The following is a 20,499-nucleotide window of genomic DNA, read 5'->3' as shown; positions in this document are numbered from 1 at the left end:
GAGCCTCCGAACACAGATTGTTCGCTCTCAGTTCAAATAGGAAGCACGAAAGGAGACAAAAAGTTAGTGAATAAAATCGCTGCCGGAATACAAGGAGTCAAGTTAATCGTAGTGAATGAGGCATCGTTAAAAGTAGTATTAGTGCCATTAGTAGGAATACTGTTCGGTGTGCACCTGAATATCATGATGATTCTTAATAATTCGGCGATTGTTTGCCGAACAAGCGACTGAGTGAATGAGTATCAAAAAGGTAGAAAATATTAGCAATTGTTAAGGTGTGCGCGTAGAAGATTGGGGATAGTAACGAATAAGTTGTACACAGGCAGAGAAGGAAAGCATCACACATATTCAACAGCTCGCCCATTGCTTCAAACGCGCAGAGACCAGTCCGGTTTGATAATGAGCAAGCTAGATTTGTCCAAGGCATCCAAGTCGGATAATGGGGAATGTTGTGAGTTCATCTGATTCTGGTATCTTGACTGAATATCAGATACGATACTATCGTGGGTACTGGCAGTAGCATTGTTGATCATCGTATTCACGTCCTTTGAATGATCAGTTAGGTAAGGAGTGGTTGAACAGTAGTCATTCGTAACGATCACAGCCCGTTGACTGTCGAGGCTCGTCAGCATATCATCCACATCTATCGTAGAGTTAAAATTAGTGCCTTCAGTCGCTTCTTCTGGGCAAACTGTCCGTCGATCGAAATTCAGTCGTCGTTCCTCTATGGAGGTTTGTTCATGCCGAAAACTATCAGCCCCAACAACCCTGCCTTGTGTCTTCGCACCATAATTGTCTTCGGCAAACTCCTCCCCAACAACTAGATCATCGTTAGTGGAATAGGTCCCCGGTAGAAACGCCGTAATATCAAAGGAATTCATCATTGCATCAAAACTCGCGTCGAAATTATCTTCATTCGCCATCGGAAAATCAGACATCGGTGTTTCGCTATCCATTATGAGTTGGTCACTCGATTGATCGGCTTTTGCAACATCAATGGCCAGAGGGATGAAAGATGATCCGGTACCAGTAACACTTCCATTCCGGTTGTTGTGCGTGAACTCTACTGCACCGGCTGATGATGTCCAAGTTGTGCTGTATTCCGTAGCATGGTCACGAGGTGAAGTATAACGCATACCGCAGAACAGTTCGTTGTTACGGCTTTCGGTTTTAGGGACCGGTTCCATCTTAACCTTATCCACTAGGTCAGTATCGCAATCAAAATGACTGTCCATGACAGAGTCTTCTGACTCGTACAAATATGTTCCAGAGTCCGTATTCGACATTAACGAGTATGTGGAGGACTTTGCTGTGCAGTTTGCATCGTCGTCTAGTGCAGCTGTTGTGTGTACGTGATGAAGCGGTAAAAACACATCCCCAGAAAGTGGGGACCAAGCTGGCGGTGAGGCTGAACTACATGAATAGGGGAGAGGTGACATATCTTCGGAGGCAGATAAAGGTTCTCCATTTGCAGTAGAACCAGTTAGTTGGAAAAGATCAGCTGTTGGGATCGGAGTATCAGCAACAGGCGACGCTGTTTTTCCCACTGGGTGCGCAAGCATTAATTGTCCACCCTGCATCGAATGCGCTTGAAGGACACCGGTCTTTACTGGGAAGTTCCGCAAATCTCCGACGGTCTGGATTATGGTGGTACCGGGTGGCAAGGTGAGTATTACGTCCTCATTCGTTCCGCTGCTTTCTGCGTCGAGTCGCACATAGACAGGAGCAACAAGCTGGTGTACTCTCCGACCACCGTTCAGAGTCACGATATTGGCGTCAGAAGAATCCAAGCGGTACACTGGGATTGTGTTATCACTTCTTGGTGCACTGTTCACACTAGGATGACTTGTTGACAATACGGTGCGGTTCGAATGTGATTGATCCGGTAGACCATTGTTCGCAGACAGAAATCGCTGGCGCGTCAGCTGCATTCCACTATTTGAATGCAAAGGTTGTTGCGACTGTGGTCGAATAGGGATGAACTGAATCTTTCGCCGAACGGGAGATGACTTTGTACAGCTTCCCAGGATCGAGATGGGTTTAGTGGGTGAGAGTAGATCCCCAACCGCTGGCGATGATGCTGATGAAGACGAGGAGCTGTTTATCCCAGAGGCATAGGCTGAGTCGCACGACCCAAAGTGACCAGTCTGGGTGTAGAAATCCGCAGTGGAAGTGGTTGCCAATTTGGATGACGGCGTCATTAGTGGTGGTAAGACCGAGGAAAGACTATGAGCAATCGATGCCGTGTTGTTCAGTGTACCGTGATTAGATTTCAGTTGCGATGGTTGTTCAGTGATGTGAGTAGTGACATCGGTTTTTGGTGACAGTTTGGCAGGACTAATTAGCCGGAAAGCTGTAGAATCGTTGGCACTGTGGTAGAAATAGGTCCCTGAGGGTTGATCCTCAGTCTTTGTAAAACAGAGTCGCGCAGAGTTGTCCATGGCTGCCGGTGCACTATCAGCAGTAGACAGCCTGGGCTTGAAGTAAATCGGACTATCTTGTTGTGTTCCTGTGTTTTCGGTCACAGATCTGGTTTCCGAAGAACCCAGTCGAATAGCAGAGCGACCGGTCATTCTTGCATAGTCTCCTGAGTTACTAGGAGCAGCGACCGTATGACTGATCACTCCAGAGGTCGCCGCAGCGGAGGTTATTGGTTGCCTCTTTTTAGGCTGGTATTTGTAGTTTGGGAATTCAAGTAGATGAATCTTTACCAATCGATTCGCCTCGTCATCATACTGTGTTCGAAAGTTATGCGGAACGGTGCGCCATAGATCGCCCAGTTGTTGACTGATCACAGAGTTTGATGCATCACTGAACACGCGAAGTACGTTTCTTCGGATGTGTTGGGCGAACAACTGAAGGTTGAAAGGAATGGGATCGGTTACACAAATGGCAAACCTATGAATGGCACAAAGGCACAGATCATGCAGCAATGTTAGAGCGTCAACTGGCTTCAGTACTTTGTCGATTCGGAAAGGACGTAAATTAAGATCTAAATAAACACCAGTATTTACTACTAGCGTATATTAGTCTATGATGATGACGGCAATGCTGGTGATTGTGGCTACGCGAATATTTGCCTGTCTATGTTCGGCAAAGCGTTAATCGGCAGTTTCGTGCTTGTCAGATCCCATTAGCGTTGCCCCCCCCCCATGGAGTCCGAAGCTTGAAGTATCAACAATTGCCTTAATTAGGATGTGTAGAGACCAGGCTGGTAGATGTCAGTAAATGCCGCAAAATTTAGTAATAACTCTCCTGTCTCATGAGTCATAGGCTTATGTAGAGGACAGGAGCTCAAAGTACCCCAGAATTTGGGTGAGCAGACTTCAGATTAATCTGGGGATAGTAATCTACGTCGAATACGGAAGAGAAGAGATTTAATAGGGTTTTGAGCCAGTTACGTAGTGTTCGTTCGTGGAGCGAACGAGCGGTGCACTCATATCATCGTCGTCTGGAGAGATCAGCCGTCCAGAGTTGGTGACATGGTGATTGAGCATAGTCACCAGGCTTTTCCAAAACGTGTTCACTCATACTGCGGTCGATCCTATCATAGAAGGGATGCTGAGGATAACAGCTTCGATCTACATGTCCGTTTGTGAGAAGCGAACGCACATGGCAGTGGATGGGTATGTGTGAGATAGACAGTAGCTTAGGGCAGAACATGCAGACTACTCCTGAGTCAGTTTTAGCTCCTCGTATTTGATAAGCCCACCTGGGAGCCTGGTTTCTGTGGATTGATTCTGCTATTGCTTACACATACACCCGTAGGGAGCTCGTCACATGAAAAATTATACACACGTAGTCGTGCGAAACTCTCTGAATCTTCATATGTTTCAGTAAACAGTCAAGGGACTGATACCGATTTCGGTATGCAAGCCTTATCTGTAATGAATCAAGGGGAAGGCTGAAATTATTGTATATGTGAATACAATTCCAAAGGAATAAGAAGCGCATGAGAACGAAAAATTCGGGAGAACTGACGTGAACGTGTACGTGTGATATTTAATGCTGTCAATGTGTCGATTATCTCATCACGCATCTGTTGTTCCAAGCAGGCCGTATCAACCTTTACCAGGTCCGTCATTAATCAATCAGCCTACTTGATTAGAGTTAAATTTCAAAGTTCGGCTGTTGTTAGCACTTGAAGCTCTGTCATCTAAATGAGCCTGATATGAAAGAAGCAGGGTATCACGTGATGCGATAGAATCTAATGCCACGTGATGAGGTTCGATAACTCTGGTGCCATGGGGGAGGCTTTTGAAGTGCGGATATCATTACTTAGTCCCAGAAGAATAAACAATATAGTTACCGCTTGCTAAACAGTCCCCATAACTCCACAACCAGAAGAAATCATGTGTTCCTTAAGTTGTACGTAAATCTATTGTGCATCCTCTCAGACCAAGGAAGACTACAAGGACGTCCACACATTTTCCAAGACACGAAGTATGATCTTATGTAACAGTCCTGACTAGGCCCTTTGACAAAATTCTGCTTTGAGAACATACTCAGTGCTGTCCGGTAGACGTAATAGTGGGTCAAACTATGCGAAAAATGGAGTTGTTCAGCTCTGGCTTTGTTTTGGTGCATAAATATAGTAAAACAGGAATGGAACACGAGGAATCAGTTGCTTTTTTATGCAAGGCCTGGCTGAAAGAAGTCGAAAGGCCATGGTCCGGCCGACACGACGGACCTACTAGCCAGCTGCCCGGGTTACCTGGGTTACCTGGCTATCTGAGTACAGTTATATTAAGTATTTTTAATAATCCATTAATTGAGCGAAGAAATAGTTATTGGAGTACAGTGCCACCAAGAGAATACGAGAAATTAAACCGAAATCAAACTATGGGTATGAAATGCCTGAAAATGCCACGGATTTTGTAAATGAACACTGAAAAAATGAGGCTGGCGCTTAAACGAGAAGGACACGTATAATCAGTAAGCACATCAGTCATCCACTAGCGGGCCACAGCTGCCGATTTCGATAGCACAGGAGAGATCTGCATGTTCCATCCCGAAGGCTGAGCTATAATCGATGTAATCTAAGGCCATAAAAAATGAAAATGTGAAAACAAACTAAATGCCGTCTACGGGCTTACGGCTGTAGTTGAACAAAATGCTGTACAGAAAGCGGACTGTCCGGTACATAGAGTTGCTTTGCTGGAGGAAATCGTGAGAAAGATTACGGTGGCGACATTTTCAGGTCCATTCAGAGGGTCACTATTTGGTGGTTTAACTCCATCTCTACTCGGAGCCCTAGTTCGTCCTAACGAACGGGCAATGTAGGTGCCTATAAACTTGCTGGATCGTAAACACATACTGTCTAAATGGCCCATATTTACAGTGTCTGTTGGCATGTCGAGACTGTCAAAATTGATCAAGGTAAGAGGAAGAGGTCGATGAAACGAATGGCCTATTGACGTGATATGGTGAGTGTGGGAACAGGACTGAAGTGACTGGTATGTGTGGTCGCGTCTGCTACACCAGAGCATTAGGTGGGGTGAATCCCTAGTGCGGAGGTTACTGGCCCGAATAGAACACCCTGAGAATAAGCTGAGCAACGGTTAGTGGTGCGGAAAACAGAAACACGCTCAAATTAGAGTCATGAACACCTTCATTCAGTCGGGATCATTCACTGACGATGAATACACTGTCCCAGCATGGTTGGAATGTCAGTATATGGGGAAAGTTGAGCAGTTGACGGGAAGAGGGTTTATACTATGTTGATCTTAGCCAGGACAGCCAACGACCACAAGTATAACGAACCGCATCACCTTCTGTTCAGGACAAAAACCCAGCTGTCACAGCAATATGATTGTCCAAGCTATTGTCAGAACGTCACACCTGAGGGTCGAAAAAGATTCACATTCTGTTTTAATCGAATTTTCTGAAGTGCAAAAGTGATCGATCTCAGTCGGTGGGCCAATCTGGTGCTGCATATGGTCGGTCTAAGTCAACAGATTGGACATTAATGTGAAGCTATGCAGTGAAATTCCGAACCCCAAAATCCTGAAACAGTAGTTTTGGTTATCCGAGTTACTAGCAAACTTCATCATTATGAGGACAAGAGCCTGCAAATTTGGCCTTATTAGCTCTCTGATTACACCAATGAACGGAGAATCTGATAATTTTATATAAGGCGAAGTACTGAATCGCTCCACAGACTTGGGTTTATCGATTCCTGAGGCGGCTGAAATTTTAACTAGAACACATCGGCCCACTCCCTGAAACCGCCGGCTAAATCAGGTGGAACGAGTGATTGATATCGATGTTGGTAACTGCCAAATCATTCTCATTCATATTACCAACTGTCCACATTTACATTGTCGGAATTCGGGTAAACATAACTTCCAGAATATCGGTTTCCTAAGCTTTGAATTGATGCAAACAGTACAAGTTAATGGCTTGACAGATTCGGGTATGGTAGCAATAAAGAACAGAGCGGAGATAATCTGGTATCACACAGTGAATAAGCTTGATCCCACTGCATCGTGGGCGTCCGTATTCCATACTAATCCCTCAAAATTTCACTCACTTCTTTGCCGGTTTCCTCTTCATTTTCACGGCGTTATAAACTTACGTGCTGACCAGCAGATTACCGAATTCAGGTAGGCATCCACGTTGTGCTACAATTGATCCTTTCAAATAGGATGCTTGCAAAACTCGCTACACTCGATCACATGATCACTAGTTACAACACCGCTCACCTCGGACATTATCTTGGGAGGTTTCGTGCTAGTGCCCCGCAATTTTTACCACGAAATCATCTGAGATGAAGGCATGATGAATGGAGACACCGTGAAGGACCTAACGTAAAGTCTTCGGCGATGATGGGACTTTCGCCTTAGATGTATATCAACGGATCTTCTAATGACAATTGGTTTGCTCTGTCTACATTCAGTTCCTCCAGAAATACCTCCGATCAGAGAGCTAAGCACGTAGCTTCTGTCGTGGGACCCTTCTTCACAACATCCCTGTAGTTGCGCTGCTCTGTGTCTAGCTTGTGGAAAACCTGGGCGTTCAACATCGTATTAGTTGGCTTGAAAAAATAGGAAACATTCAATTTGCAACACTGGTCCATGGCCACAATCGTTCTGAGCTGCTACTAGATTGTCTTGCTCAGATATTGGTTATAGACGTGCAGCATCCTGGATAGCTGGCCTTCTTTGGTATGGTATTTGAACTTGTTAGACAGCCAACGACATCCACAAGACTTTTTAATGCAGTCATTCGTCAAAGGCACTCTGCTTTGAAAATCCAGCTTCAAGAATCAAACGTGGTATCTACATTGGTGCAGTAAAAATCACGGCAACCACAAGAACCACATCATTTTAAACACAGAAGGATGAATCAAGCTGATAACGGTATTGGGCTTACGGTTAAGAGATCTGTCCGGACTCCTGTACCCTATAAGCTCGCCCTTCGGTTAATCAGGGCTTCTTTTCACAAACGTCGCGGATATACTGACTGTCTCACCAATACCTGATTTGTAGACGTTTTATGGCATGTACCGTCATACGAATGCTGTCCGAGGGCGAATAGTAGTCACTAGTAGGAGAGAAATAGCCCGAGTAGCCAGCACAACCATATACTCGAAGATATCATTATCGGTAACAAGGTGAACAAATTACTTTGTTGGCAATCCACATCGGTAATTCATGAAAACCTGAGATAATTCTCCCTCTGGCACATCCATGAAATGACAATCCAAAAGGAGTGAAGATTTCGAAATATAAATTATGACCACATAGTTGAAGCACCGGGTTTAGTAGAAAATACAGTGTCATCCCCTACTACTCTGAGTCAAGTAAGGAAAACGCTCATGAATTTGAAAATGTGGGATCATCAAGATCATCCACAACGAAAAGGAACTTATCACCCGACCGGTAAGTGTACTTCTACGACCAAATGCCTAGCCCAGGGAGCAAATCGGGCGCCATCACTACAACATAAGCTAGCGATATTTGTTGAGTGGATGATCAAATGAGAGCACTGCAGAGATCAAGTGGTCAGCAAACGGTCCATCATTTGATAATGAAAAGAATGGTAAGAGCTCACGTAGCGTAAATGGTGTTTGGTTTGTCCACTGAGCTGGCAAATCTTGATTGTGCACAATCACTGTGGTGTAACCATTAGCGCAACACTACGCTCCACGCCACTCCCTAACAGCGAACTGATGACGCTAACTGGACTGGTGATGAGGCGTTTGCAACCGAATTCCCACCTCGACCAACAAACCAGCGACCGACCATTAACTCTCCAAGACTCATATACCACAAGTACAGCAGGAAACCTAGAACGGTAAATTGAAAAATTGTTGGACCGGTAAATCATACTAAACTTACAATAACAGGATGACCACATGTGCTCTGCGCATTTCTATTCACCACTATCTCCGAATGTTTCTTTTAATGGTCACTCATCACATTTGTGCTTCCAGCCTAGAAAGTTCGATAGGACTACAGTAGTTCAGGCAGCAGCAGTCTTTATAGCACCTCTGCCTCATGTTGATCATCGGGCACCAAGTGAAAGCCTATGAAGAAGTCCTAGCTGCGTAGCTTGCTGGAGGATATGTCAGGATAGGTGGAGCTGGTATGCATTTGTACTGGAATTAAAGGAAGCTAGCCCTCCCATCAAAATAAGCTAAGCTGAGTCACTTTTCTCCTTTGTAATGTTTCGAAGGCAATGCTGGCCAAAACAAGTTGTTGCGACAATGGACGGTGTTGAAGACGACCAAAGCTGAGAAAGGGGGCGATAGTGTAGGGGCCGTTATAAGTGAGCGCGCTAAAATGTGTTCAACACAACGAAAGTTACTTGAGAGACGATATAAGGAGGGATATGAGTGAAGCACTTTTGTGGGCAACCAGAAAAACCTTAAAGACGCACGTAAGTCTATTCACAGAAGACTGATGCAAACGAGTCATCTCACGCACACAGTCGCAAAACTTGTTGTGTAGTGGACGAGTTCTACGGTGGGCTTCGGTGCTAATTTAAAAAAAACGAAAAAAGTATACCTCTCCTGCTAAACGGTAGGCGCTACCACAAAAACCAAGAGTTTCGTTCGTTTTCCCTAATATCTGATGCAGTGTCACACAATGCTTACCTGAGCTGTGAGATGCTGAGGGAACAACGGATGCGCGATCCTAGCGTGTTCTGTGTATCGATTTCCTGTCACGTCATTGATTCCGCCGTTTGTTTCAGATAACAGAATGGAATTGATAATGCTAAGGGCCATCTGGTGTGTAGCCTAGGCGACGGCTCTAACAAAATACAAGTTCTGAGTAAGTCTGGTGTCTGAACGGACTAAGTAACGGGGGCCAGTCGGACAACATTCAGCCAACAGCGTCCTTTTGGAAACATAAACACGTTGATAGGGTCGGTTCTGTGTCTGAGCGTTAGATTTTGTTCAAACTGAATTAAGTCAGAGGACAATTAAATATTCAGAACGAAAGTACTTTCTTTTGTCGTTCAGTCGTTACCTTTTCAGAGCCGATGCACCTGGATTTGTCGCGGCTTTTCAAGTGGTTTCTTTACGACTTGTGACATCGTTTGGTGTGACCATTCTGCTAAAGGATTAGGCAGCCTTGTGAGGAAATCAGTGGCCGCAGAAACACTTCGTTCTTCAAAATCAGTTTACACTTGCTTCGTAAGTCGTTTGAGGAATACAGAGCCGACATTGTATGATGACCTTTTGACCTAGAGATATATATTAGGCTGGTGACTGAAGGCCAGGCAAACATGCGTTAGCGACAGACGAACAGCCCGGGCTGCATCATTGTCTGACGCTGACAGCAAGGCTGTTTGCCAAGAGCAGCCATCTATTTGGCTAGGGTCTTATTGATCGTTCAGCGAATCCATCGCCGCCGGCCAACCGGAAATTTTCGCATTCGCCTGCATGGTCAACCATGGTAAATGAAATTCACAGATTAAAAGTATGCATTAGGACCGTGTGGATAAAATGTGACATAATGCCAACAAATGAAATGCTGTCTGAAAACAGCTGCTGAAGGAAGTTCGAATTTCAGGCTATACAACACTGTGTTTGCGTCCCCTCATTGGAAGCATGTGTGAATCCCGATGTGAACATGTGTTTGGTAGTGATAAGACCAAACGGATGGATTGCGCGACGGCACAACAGAAACGATCCTAGTTACCAGGACCCCCGTTTGCCTAGAAGAAAGCACGTGAAACAAATATGCTGGCAGTGTGATCCATCACAAGATGTGTCAAGTTTAACGGGAAAGCAAAGTGGGACTATGAACAAGTATGAAACTGGTGTTCTCACATTCAGTGCCTCAAGAGAATAGATTCGTGTTGAGATGTGTGAGATGGTACTGCTAACTATTAACTCTAGACCGCATACTGCACAGCTTACCAAGGACCCGATCCTTGAGGATATCTAAGTGCATAATTTGAGAGTGTGTTACACGTTTTGTGGCTTGGTTGCCGTGCAGCTCATGGATTCCTAGGAGTTAAGTGACATTCTTGTTGATGCAAAATTAAAGATTCGGTTACTTATGTCATACTGTATTCAGGCATCACCGTATCCACAAAAGATTGATTATTATTTGGCAAATATGTTGGGTAGTTCGGTAATCAAACGATCACCCGACAAATCTACACATTGTGCCGAGCAATAAGCTTTAATCCAATGTTGTCTACCTGGTACGGAAGCACTGTTTCACAGCCCAATATACAAAAAGTTGCTGACCAGCGTTCAGCAGACGGGCACAATTACTAAGAAAAAGTGGCTTTACTCAGCCTTGTGCTCACGTAGTGTTGCATGCATCATAAAGCTTAGGTTGGTGAAACACATGAGGCCCCTCGCAACTGTGTCCCCGAATATGGTATCCCACGAGTCCAGCATTTGTTATTGCACGTTGAAATAATGCTCACGTTATATAAATTTCATGGCCACCAGGAATCCCCGCTAAACCATGAGGGTGTGGTATGCGAATAGATTTCTGCTAAACCCGAGGACTCTCCGGTTCCGGGGATAGCCAATAGATCAATCGGTTTTGCAGTGTGCGAATAGCGACGTGACCAAAACTGGTTAACCGTTGCCTCAGAGTAGATTTCGCTACTGTTTGTTGCAAGAGTACGGAACACGTTTAACCACTAAACTTTGGCTATCTTATAGAGCCGGAGCCCACCCTTCGAAACACTATGTTGGAATGTCGCCGGTGCCGTCTGCCAAACAACCAAACAGACTTTGTTTCCTTTATTTCGTCCAGGATTGAGTGGTCTGGCAAGAGTCCACTCCTCGCACTTGCTTCCGATTGAGTAGCAGTTTCGCACAATACAATTTGATTTTTTGCCGCCGTAGGTAAAATTCTATTGGTTGGGATAGGGAAACAAAACGACAGCAACCACTGCATTGGGATACAAAGGGCCATTCATGACACCTTCAAAAGCCGTACACATCCCTGGTAAGTTATGTGGAGTTACCATCCCTTCAAACGGGCTAGCTTGCTCATTTTGTTAATTGCCATCCCCGGAGTAGCATTTTGAAGCAACACCTACTCCAGTCAGCACACACAAGCTGCAACCTTATCTGATAGACTTTGAGTGCAAGATAAAAGTGATAACGGAATAAAATAACATTGCTGGAAGAACTCAGACGTGCACTATATTCTTATGTAAGATATCATTACTACCACCTTAAATTAGGAGGGTGTGCAGGATTTTAGTTAAACACAGTGAAATACGCCTTGGGCCAGTTCCGTGATTTGAATAAAAGGGAATATGTAAATTGGAGGTGCTGGGTACGTCTGGTTGAGTTTATTGAAGAACTCGTGAATGACTTACCATGAAGCTGTTCAGAGGTCTTGGAATGCTATCTTTGCGGCGCTTCTTCTTCGATTCTGTAATCGTCGTATATGGGCGCACAGCAGGTGGGCCTGTGAGCTTCGCCGCTCTATCGCTTGGCCATTCGGTTGGGATCACATGATGCTCGGTCAAATGTCGCATCCAGGCTTGCAACCCGTCTGATTTGGCAGAGGCACATGAGGAACAGTCATGCATCCACATGGCAGTATTTCGTGTAAGTGATGAGACAGATGGGGCGAATTTGGATGAATATTAACGGTTTTGCGATAGCGACGATGTTGATGGTGAAAGCACGACGGTGGGTGAATGGAATGACAATTTAGTAGTTACGAGAGCATTAGCATTGCATGCACCTCGGTGTAACACAAGTTCACCACGAGCCGAGCGGCCGCGAGATGCCAACTGCGTACGCACAGAAGTCCAGGGAAAACGAGCGCACAGCTCACGTGCAAGTCGGCGTGACAGCTGGTCTTATATGTTGCAGTCGCGTCAGGTGGGAGGACGCCTTGCCTGGACCTGCGTGAGCGTGTGTGTGCACGCGGACGTGTGTTAAAATGTGTGTCCGTGAGCGTATGTTCGCCGCCGCCCGCGAGCATCAATTTGTCTGGTTGGTGAGGCGCACGACCGCACATTGTCTGCACGCCTTGGAACACGTCGCACCAGCCAGATTGTTCCCCGACCTTTTCGCCCATGAAATAGGCGCACGCGACAACAGACATCGCTGTGAGAGCGGTGTCGTCACCGCACCCTATTGGATGGTGTGATAGGATTCCATAATCAGGTTGGGGTATCACGAACTCCTCATGCCGCAAGGAACTACGGTGGTCGGTGAAATTGGTATGGATGTCGACAACTGTTTCATGCCATTCGGATAATGTTGCATGCAGTATAGAGTGGACCTTACGTGTCGTTTTCTCATACTACTTACTGAAAACTGGGAAAAGAGCTCCATGAAAAGCGTGAGAATATGTTCAAAATTGCATCTGGTCGCTGCGGAAATACACTAATTTTCACACCTATATCTGGTTTTAATAGGAACAAAACTGAATCCCACCTGAGTCTTTCGTTTATGATATTCTTCTACTGAAGGTTCTGTACAAAGTTTGCCCTTGTCCGTTGATATCGCAGCATATTTTCTGGAAGACTATTCATAAGGCTGCTGAGTGTAACACATACAGGTATCATAAACGAGAAATCCAAATGAATTCGGATGAACGTAAATGGGTGTATCTTGCTGATTTTGTGTAACTTGGATGGACGAATGCTATCGTTGGTTGTCAGACTTCAGCAGCCTTACGAGTAGTGTGTCGCCTCTATACAATGCATTGGGATATCTGGAATACCTTATCAACCAAACCATGAGGCGACCTTGTGCAACACATTTAGTTTAGGAAGAACGTCATAAACGAGAGATTCAGCTGGGGTTCAGATGAGTCCCTCGTGAAGACCAAATTGGTATGCAAATGAGTGCGTTTGTCGAAATCTTTTCAACCTTAGTTCAAGTTGCGTATGAGGTTGCCGGAAACTCGGGGACGGCGCCTACCCTATGAACCTCAAGAAGGGCAAAATCTGTCACGGGCTTATCTTTCACATAGGCTCAGTATTACCGAATGAGGCTCCACAATCAAAGTGACGGCCAGTGTCTACAGGGCGTACAAGTAACGAGCTGTGGAAGATTTTACACTGTTCGGCCTACGTGGGGGAAGTGTTCAGGCGCGATTTAAGTCCTGGTTCTCATCGTTCGGTCGCTATAGAGAGCCCACATGAGCAGCACATTGGTAGGCACATCGAGGTGTTATGGTGAGATAGCTGTTCTTTTATTGATTGTTTGAATGTAGGGCGGCTGGTTTAGGTGAGTTCCAGATGACCCGCATGAGTGCGCATGGCATTCATGAACAGAACACATGTTTAATCCCAATCCGTATGCTCACCCAGGGAACGCTCATAATAGCAATGGAACTGCAAACCACGGCCAAATGAAGTAGTCAAGAAAGCAACACAGTTTGCATAGCAATTGCAGAACCTTATAGTCTGATATAAAATAGTTCATAATTGTTTGCAGCACTCAATCCATCCCCATCTCCAGCTCAGCGTACACGAGAGGACTGCTTCCGATTGATATTTTGCTTCTCAGGACTTAATTTAGAAGGCATGAAGAGCAGTGATAATATTGCTTTAAATTCTTCTGTGAGCAGTATGCGCTCCTAGCATTGAACAACAAGTGATAGGCACACAAATGAAAGAAAACTATTGCATTCGTATGCGCCAATTTATAAAAGTAATCGTTCTAAACGAAAGTCTGTTTGTAGCGAATATACACTCATTTGCAAACTAATTTGGTTTTTTTCGAGAGACTCACTTGGAACCCAGCTGAATCTCTCGTTTATGATGTTCTCAGGCAACTGAATGTGCTGCACCAGGCCGCCTCATGCTTCAGTTGCGACGATATTTGAAATGTCGCGAAACATGTATATATTTCTAATGTACTACTCATAAGGTTGCTGAAAATCTGTCGACAGTCCACGACGGTTTCGCCCTTCTTGGGGCTCATCAGGTAGGCACAGTCCCCGAGTTTCCGTCAACCTTATAATCTACTTGAACCCAAATTGCACCGTTTTGGAGAAATACACTCATTTGCAAATCACTTTGGTTTTCACGAGAAACTCAACTGAATCTCTCGTTTATGATATTCTACGACTGAAAGTGCTGCACATAGGCCGCCTCACGTTTCAGTTGGCACGATTTTCGAGATATCGCAGTATATTTTCCTTGTGAGTAGTTTCCTTTATGAAAATATACTACGATATCTCGGATATCGTGCCAACTAAAATATGAGGTGGCCTGTGTGCAACACTTTCAGTCGTAGAATATCATAAACGAGAGATTGAGTCTTTTCTTTCGTGAAAACCAAAGTGATTTGCAAATGATTGTATTTCTCGAGGATGTTTGTACCTCTGAATTAAATTCGGGAAACAGAAGAAAATATCGTGAAATCAGTGAAGCTCTGGAACTCTGAAATGATTATCTCATATCAGAAGTAAGTGGCTTCTCAAATATGATCGTTGGATCTGCTGCATAAGGGTTGAATATAGCATTATTTGATCTAACACTTTTTCTGTATTGGATTCTGGACATGAAGTGATGTCTTCTGCTTGCCCGACACCGTACCAGGTTCTATAATGCGGTAGACACTCAACGTCGGCTACCTTCTCCTTCTCATAGTCCAAAATGCCAACCGGCCATAGAATTTTTGTGAAAATGCACGTTCGGACAAACCTGATGAGACAACTTTAATCACAACAGGAATAGTACGTATGCACTTCGCCACCGAAGTACCAATATGTGTCTCTCGAAACCTAATAGATACAGTTCTTTTACTCTGTTCGGTGATGTATTAGTACTAGAAAGATGGATACATTATTGTGAAGTGCAACAACATTGTTTTCTTTCAGATAACAACTAAAAGTTGGTCACGAATCTCGCTTTCCAACTTATACCCTAAAATCCCGCGTAAGTTTCTCTGGCTGAGAAATCACGCACCAGAAATCAAGCATTATATATCTGTATTTTCGTGGAAACACCTTCATCGAGTTTTGGTGAGACGGATGTCCATTTAAAGCCATCCGCTTACTCGTCTCACCAAATCTCACTCATCTTTCAGGACTCTGATGCGCTAGTTAAAAAAACAGATCTTTACAACATGGTGATTCTCAGAATTCCAACTTAACATAGAAGTCTGATCACTTCTCTGATCATCTCTTGTCTTGGAATGAATCTTTTTAGCCATTAATACATACCAATATATTCACTGGTGACTGCTTGGCGACTGAGGTGTCATTTTGACCTTTTTTCCGACGTTCTTCTAAGGATAACTATCCGTGGAATGGTGCATACAACATAGGCTGAACGACAGAATCTACGGATTACTGTTTGGGAGACTGTGAGAAAAATAGTGGCACTATACCGGTCTTGTATAAATGTGAGTGAATCGTAAGAACTTTGTTGTTTCTCATATGTATTTTTGAGTTAGGTCCATTGATTCACTTAACGGAAAGGTCCATAAAGGACATGAACCGCAGTTTGCGTAACTTAGCCACAGTGTTGCCTTCTGAGGGATGTCCATCTAATGCGGATCAGACTCAACACTTAAATGACTTAACCGATCGTTCTGCGGAGGTTGATTCACTAGAACGGAATAACGCCTGGCCTGTTTAACTCATGGTTTAGTGCAAACTGTCAAAGTGTTTAGGCTTATTGGGCGGTGAAGCTATCTTTTTTAGCATCCTTGGATGTTCCCTGGACTTTCAGTGTAAGAAATAATTCACTCAGTGGTTCGGTATTGGGAGTTTCACTGAGTTTTGGCCTTTTTTTGAAGTAACAACGGCTACGTTGTTTCCAGCTTAGAATGTACAATGAACATTTGTTCATTCTTTCCTCATAGTCACTTGTATTGAATAGCGCATCAGTTATGATCTAATGAAGATTTTCGTCAAAAGTTAGACGGTTTCCGGTCATAAATTCACCGATTTTCTCTAAAACGATTACTTCTTAATCGGCTTCCAACTTGCTCTAATCTATGCTCCTTGTTTTTTTCCACATTTACCTAAGCGAAGTTCATGGTCAAGCTTTCTAGTCTCCAACTAGCTATATTACAATCTTTCGACGGAGACCGAGTACACATGTGAGAATGGATGATTTAACACGTTTACTAAAAGATAGAGGAACATGACCCAAAAATCATGCGGATTTGTCAGATGTTGGGTCCCGCCCAATTCAAGTACGCACCGTTTAGCTACTGCCGATTAGTCAGCGTAGTCTCATTTGGGAAGTGAGAACGTCGGTTGGCCCCCCCCCCCCCGGCCTAAATTTGCTGCGCGTTTAGTTAGAGGGACGTGGTCACTCCAGAGTCTTTCCTTAGGTTTGGCCGATCAGTTCTGATTTAATCAAATGTACAGATATTCTCGCCCACAGGCTCTCGGCATCCTGCCGGTCTAATTGTCACCTAAGGTGAAAGTGAAGTCAACACATCGGTGTCAGAGGTCAGTAGGTCACGCAAAACACGGATGTTACATGGTGGAAATCCTAGTCTACTGGCTTTCAACAAGGAATATCTCTGAGTGGGCACAGTAGAGCTTATTCCACAGTTTTATCCTGTAGTTACATATAGGTTGTTGCATTAACCCGTTCACAGTGTCGAACCTACTGTTTATGGCAGCCAAGGTGCCGAAAATTTACACCTAACAGTTCTGTTGCAATTCAGTTTCATCAGAAGTGTTCGAACCCAGAAATATATCTCATTTTATCCACAAACAGCCCTTTCAAGTGAACGATCACTATGACAGTTGTTAGTTCGGGTAAACAATAAAATGATTTGTTGCTGTGCTGTTGATGCATGGTGATTATGGGATAATCAGTAGGACTGCGTCAGCAAGATGTCCTTATTCTGTCTCTCCCACACTAACGAAACCAGTGGAGCAAGGAAGGGGTACGATCATCACTAGGAAACAATACTAAACCCAAATATGCACCTCATAGAATTCCTTGGTCTATGTAAACTTTTTACGCTTCGTTGAGGCACGTAAACATGTAAGGATCAGGAACCAAGTGGTGAACAACACCGTTGATATTCTGAGACCAACGTGGTCACCATCAATTACACTCACTCATCATTACTTTCCCTANGCTTTCGCCAACGCTAACCACGGAGTTTTTCCAAATGAAAGAGGATGGTAGTGGGAAACGGGAATCACGACTGATTTCATCTGACCATAATTCTTTTCCACTCCACTTATTAGTCCCTGCCGGAAAATACCAATGAAATATTTATGGTTGACTGCTGTCGCTAGGGTTTGGAGCAGAACCGTTTGCATACTTCATGATTTAGCAAGTTTTAAGCAAAGCTAGATGGATTCGAGTTGCAAATTCCTAAGTTTATCCGGTGAGCTCGCGATCAACCTAACTGGAAGCAGCAGGACGGTCAGCTGGGCAGAAGTGAGACAGGTCATGTCCAAATTTCATGTTTTATGATGACCAGGAGAAATAAACCTATTTTATTGACTGGCGACATTAGATTGCTAAGAGCCGTACGATGGATGCTGGATAGCTCGTGCAACCCTAAACACGTTAATTTGGTATTATTGCCGCGGTAAGTAAAACTTCACACACTAACATGTTTCGCGAGATAGTTCAAGTGGTTAGAGTGCGAATTTACTGACTGGAAGGTCCATGATTCGAACCCGACCTCTACCTCTCGACTTCCCGTCTCTAGTTTATTGTGTTTCTGTATACCATGGTATGGGAACGAACAAGTGGGTCTTTCGGTGATGTAGTCTCACGCACTCATCAGTTATTAATACAGTGGTACTCCACACACTTAGTTTTCCGTCACGTTATCGTAGTAAAGACAACAAGTAGTGGCGGACCGGTCCAATTAGCAATCGACAAATTTGGTGAACTAATCCCACGAAGAAGACAGAGAAGTTTTCGTACAAGTCAGGACCTATCCTGCAAAAGAGAACGGTCGCAGAGTGTGAGCCACAGACCCAGCACCCAGCTCATTAAACTTGCCCAGAGTGTGCACAGATGACAGAAGAATGTTGTTCTTAAGCGCTGATAAATTTGGTTTACTTTTAACAATGGAAGAGTCTACAATACACCTAATACAGGTCCCAGAATATACCACCCGTTACTAATCAGGACAAGAAGCACTGGTACGACTTATCAGTAAACTTTCAACAACGTAACCTACGACGTTTATGTTGATGCGAAGTGAGTATTTGAAATGATTGTTTATATGTTGGAAAAGATTTGAGGATGTCATGAGGCAGGTATAGGTCAGCGGAGCCAAGAATCAACTTGTATCACTCGCGGTCACATAAGTGTCCCTCACTTATTAGATACCCAACTGATTTCTCACTAGTAAGGACATAGGTGGCAACATATCAACTCCACTCACAGGGCATTTGAACTGGGACACTAAGGCAAGCGAGTTGAACTGATTAACATTTTGCCGTCTTGCTGTCTTTTAACTCATGTTACCGATACTGCAACAGAAGAGGCGATACAACTAGTTTTTCATACTTCAGCTGTTCCAGTGAATGAAAATCCTTACGTAGGTTAATCGCAAATGAAGCGAACAAATCTTAGGCTTCAGCAAATCAGGCTAAATCAACTACATTAATGAGTGTAGACATTTAGTTGTGCGACAGCCAGCCGTAGTTATTATAAAAATGTCTTGCGCATAGGGAATTCTTACGATATATTTCGTTCCATAAAAGTGCGCTCCAATTCCATCAACTAAGTCCTATCCTAGAAACCTACTTTCAGACAATGACACACTTGTCTATATATGCCATACTACCTGTAATGCTGCTGAAACGCTTCAACACTAGAAACCTACTTTCAGACAATGACACACTTGTCTATATATGCCATACTACCTGTAATGCTGCTGAAAGCGCTTCAACAGCTCATGACCGGGTTCGCTCTTCATGGAGATAGGCCAAGTTCGCTATAAATGAGAGATATAGCTGAATTCAGTTAAGTTTTTGGTCACAACCAAGTCTCTGTGCTAACGAGTGTATTTGCCAATTTTCGTACAATTTCGGTTCAAGATGAAGTTGAACCGTGGGAACAGCAGTACTCTCGTTCTCTTACCTCAGGGAAGTATGTAAAGTAACCCATGGATGTATTTCTGAACCAGATTCTTGAGTTCGATTGAGTTATCAGAGTCTAATCCACTTGATTACTGCCCTCGATCCTGTTTGAAGTTTGCACCACAACTAAGGTTACGATGGCGTGTTCAAGCAGGAAATGGAGACAGTAAACTGGTTCAGTGTTGCATTCGTTAACCGCACTGGTCACTGCCAGAAAGTGACTGGTTACCTGGCGAATAAGGCTAAGTATGCAAGCCATGGATGACCTGTGCAGATGTCGTTCCAAAGTTCACATCCACGTTTCTGAATGACCAGTTGATAGAGCTGTTCACCTAAGAGAGCCTTTGAATTAAATTAGCATATTCTATCATTCTCTATGGTCAGCGGAGGATTTTACTTGCTTTTGCCTAAGCAGTGTGTTAGGTGCTCTGGTTGCAAGCGTCTCACTTTCTGTTGCGTGATGCGACGCGCTGTCAACTAAGAGATGACACGGTGTGGAGAATACGCATCTCGTCTGTCGCTGTTGTAGCAAGCAGCCGGCACATCAGGTCGGTTGGCTTGAAGGATGTTTATCCAAGGCTGCCAGCATGCAATTTAATCCAATAGAGCCAAAGTACTTGTTGCATGTTGCGCAATCTCCTCATGGAATTAAACTTTCCCTTCCACTTGGGTAGAGATTAAGGAAGGCCCGTCCTAAGGTATGAGATACATCTGGGCATAGATGCTTCACTTGTGGTCCGATAGGCTACCCGTTACCATTATGATCAGCAACCATAGAACAGTGGACGCGTTCGAAAAGGCTCAAAATTTGTGCTAATGTGTGAGGACTTGCTGGATCAATGCAAATAGATAAGGCAGACAATTTGATCTTGAATTGACGGACGTTCAGTGTCAGGCTAACAGAAATAGGGCATAATAAAAGGGCGATAAATCCGGAAACCGGTCATTGACACAACACAGTGACTAACGGAATGTCTTGTGTTGCAGTCCCATTTTGCAGTTCGGTAGAATATGTCAC

General features: G+C 44.2%; 2 protein-coding genes across 2 annotated transcripts in view; both read right to left on the bottom strand.

Moving 5' to 3' along the window:
* T265_06705 (hypothetical protein) overlaps positions 1–364 on the bottom strand; it is a gene marked incomplete at both ends in the record, with an annotated part of 43,959 nt that extends 43,595 nt beyond the window's left edge. The window contains one exon of the mRNA XM_009172039.1: positions 345–364. Within this exon, the coding sequence (XP_009170303.1) occupies positions 345–364 (20 nt within the window). The remainder of the gene's footprint in view (positions 1–344) is intronic.
* A 4-nt stretch (positions 365–368) lies between these two features.
* T265_06704 (hypothetical protein) lies at positions 369–12,171 on the bottom strand (the record flags this gene model as incomplete). The annotated part of the gene is made up of 2 exons (XM_009172038.1): positions 369–2,855; positions 11,806–12,171. The coding sequence occupies 2 exons, from the start codon at positions 12,025–12,027 to the stop codon at positions 369–371; spliced, it is 2,709 nt and encodes a 902-aa protein (XP_009170302.1).
* Positions 12,172–20,499: the final 8,328 nt, after the last annotated feature.

Source organism: Opisthorchis viverrini (genome assembly GCF_000715545.1).
Source record: "Opisthorchis viverrini unplaced genomic scaffold opera_v5_143, whole genome shotgun sequence".
Classification (NCBI taxonomy): Eukaryota; Metazoa; Platyhelminthes; class Trematoda; order Opisthorchiida; family Opisthorchiidae; genus Opisthorchis; species Opisthorchis viverrini.
Note: the sequence above shows the minus strand (reverse complement) of the source record. Positions and strands in the feature narration are given on the sequence as shown.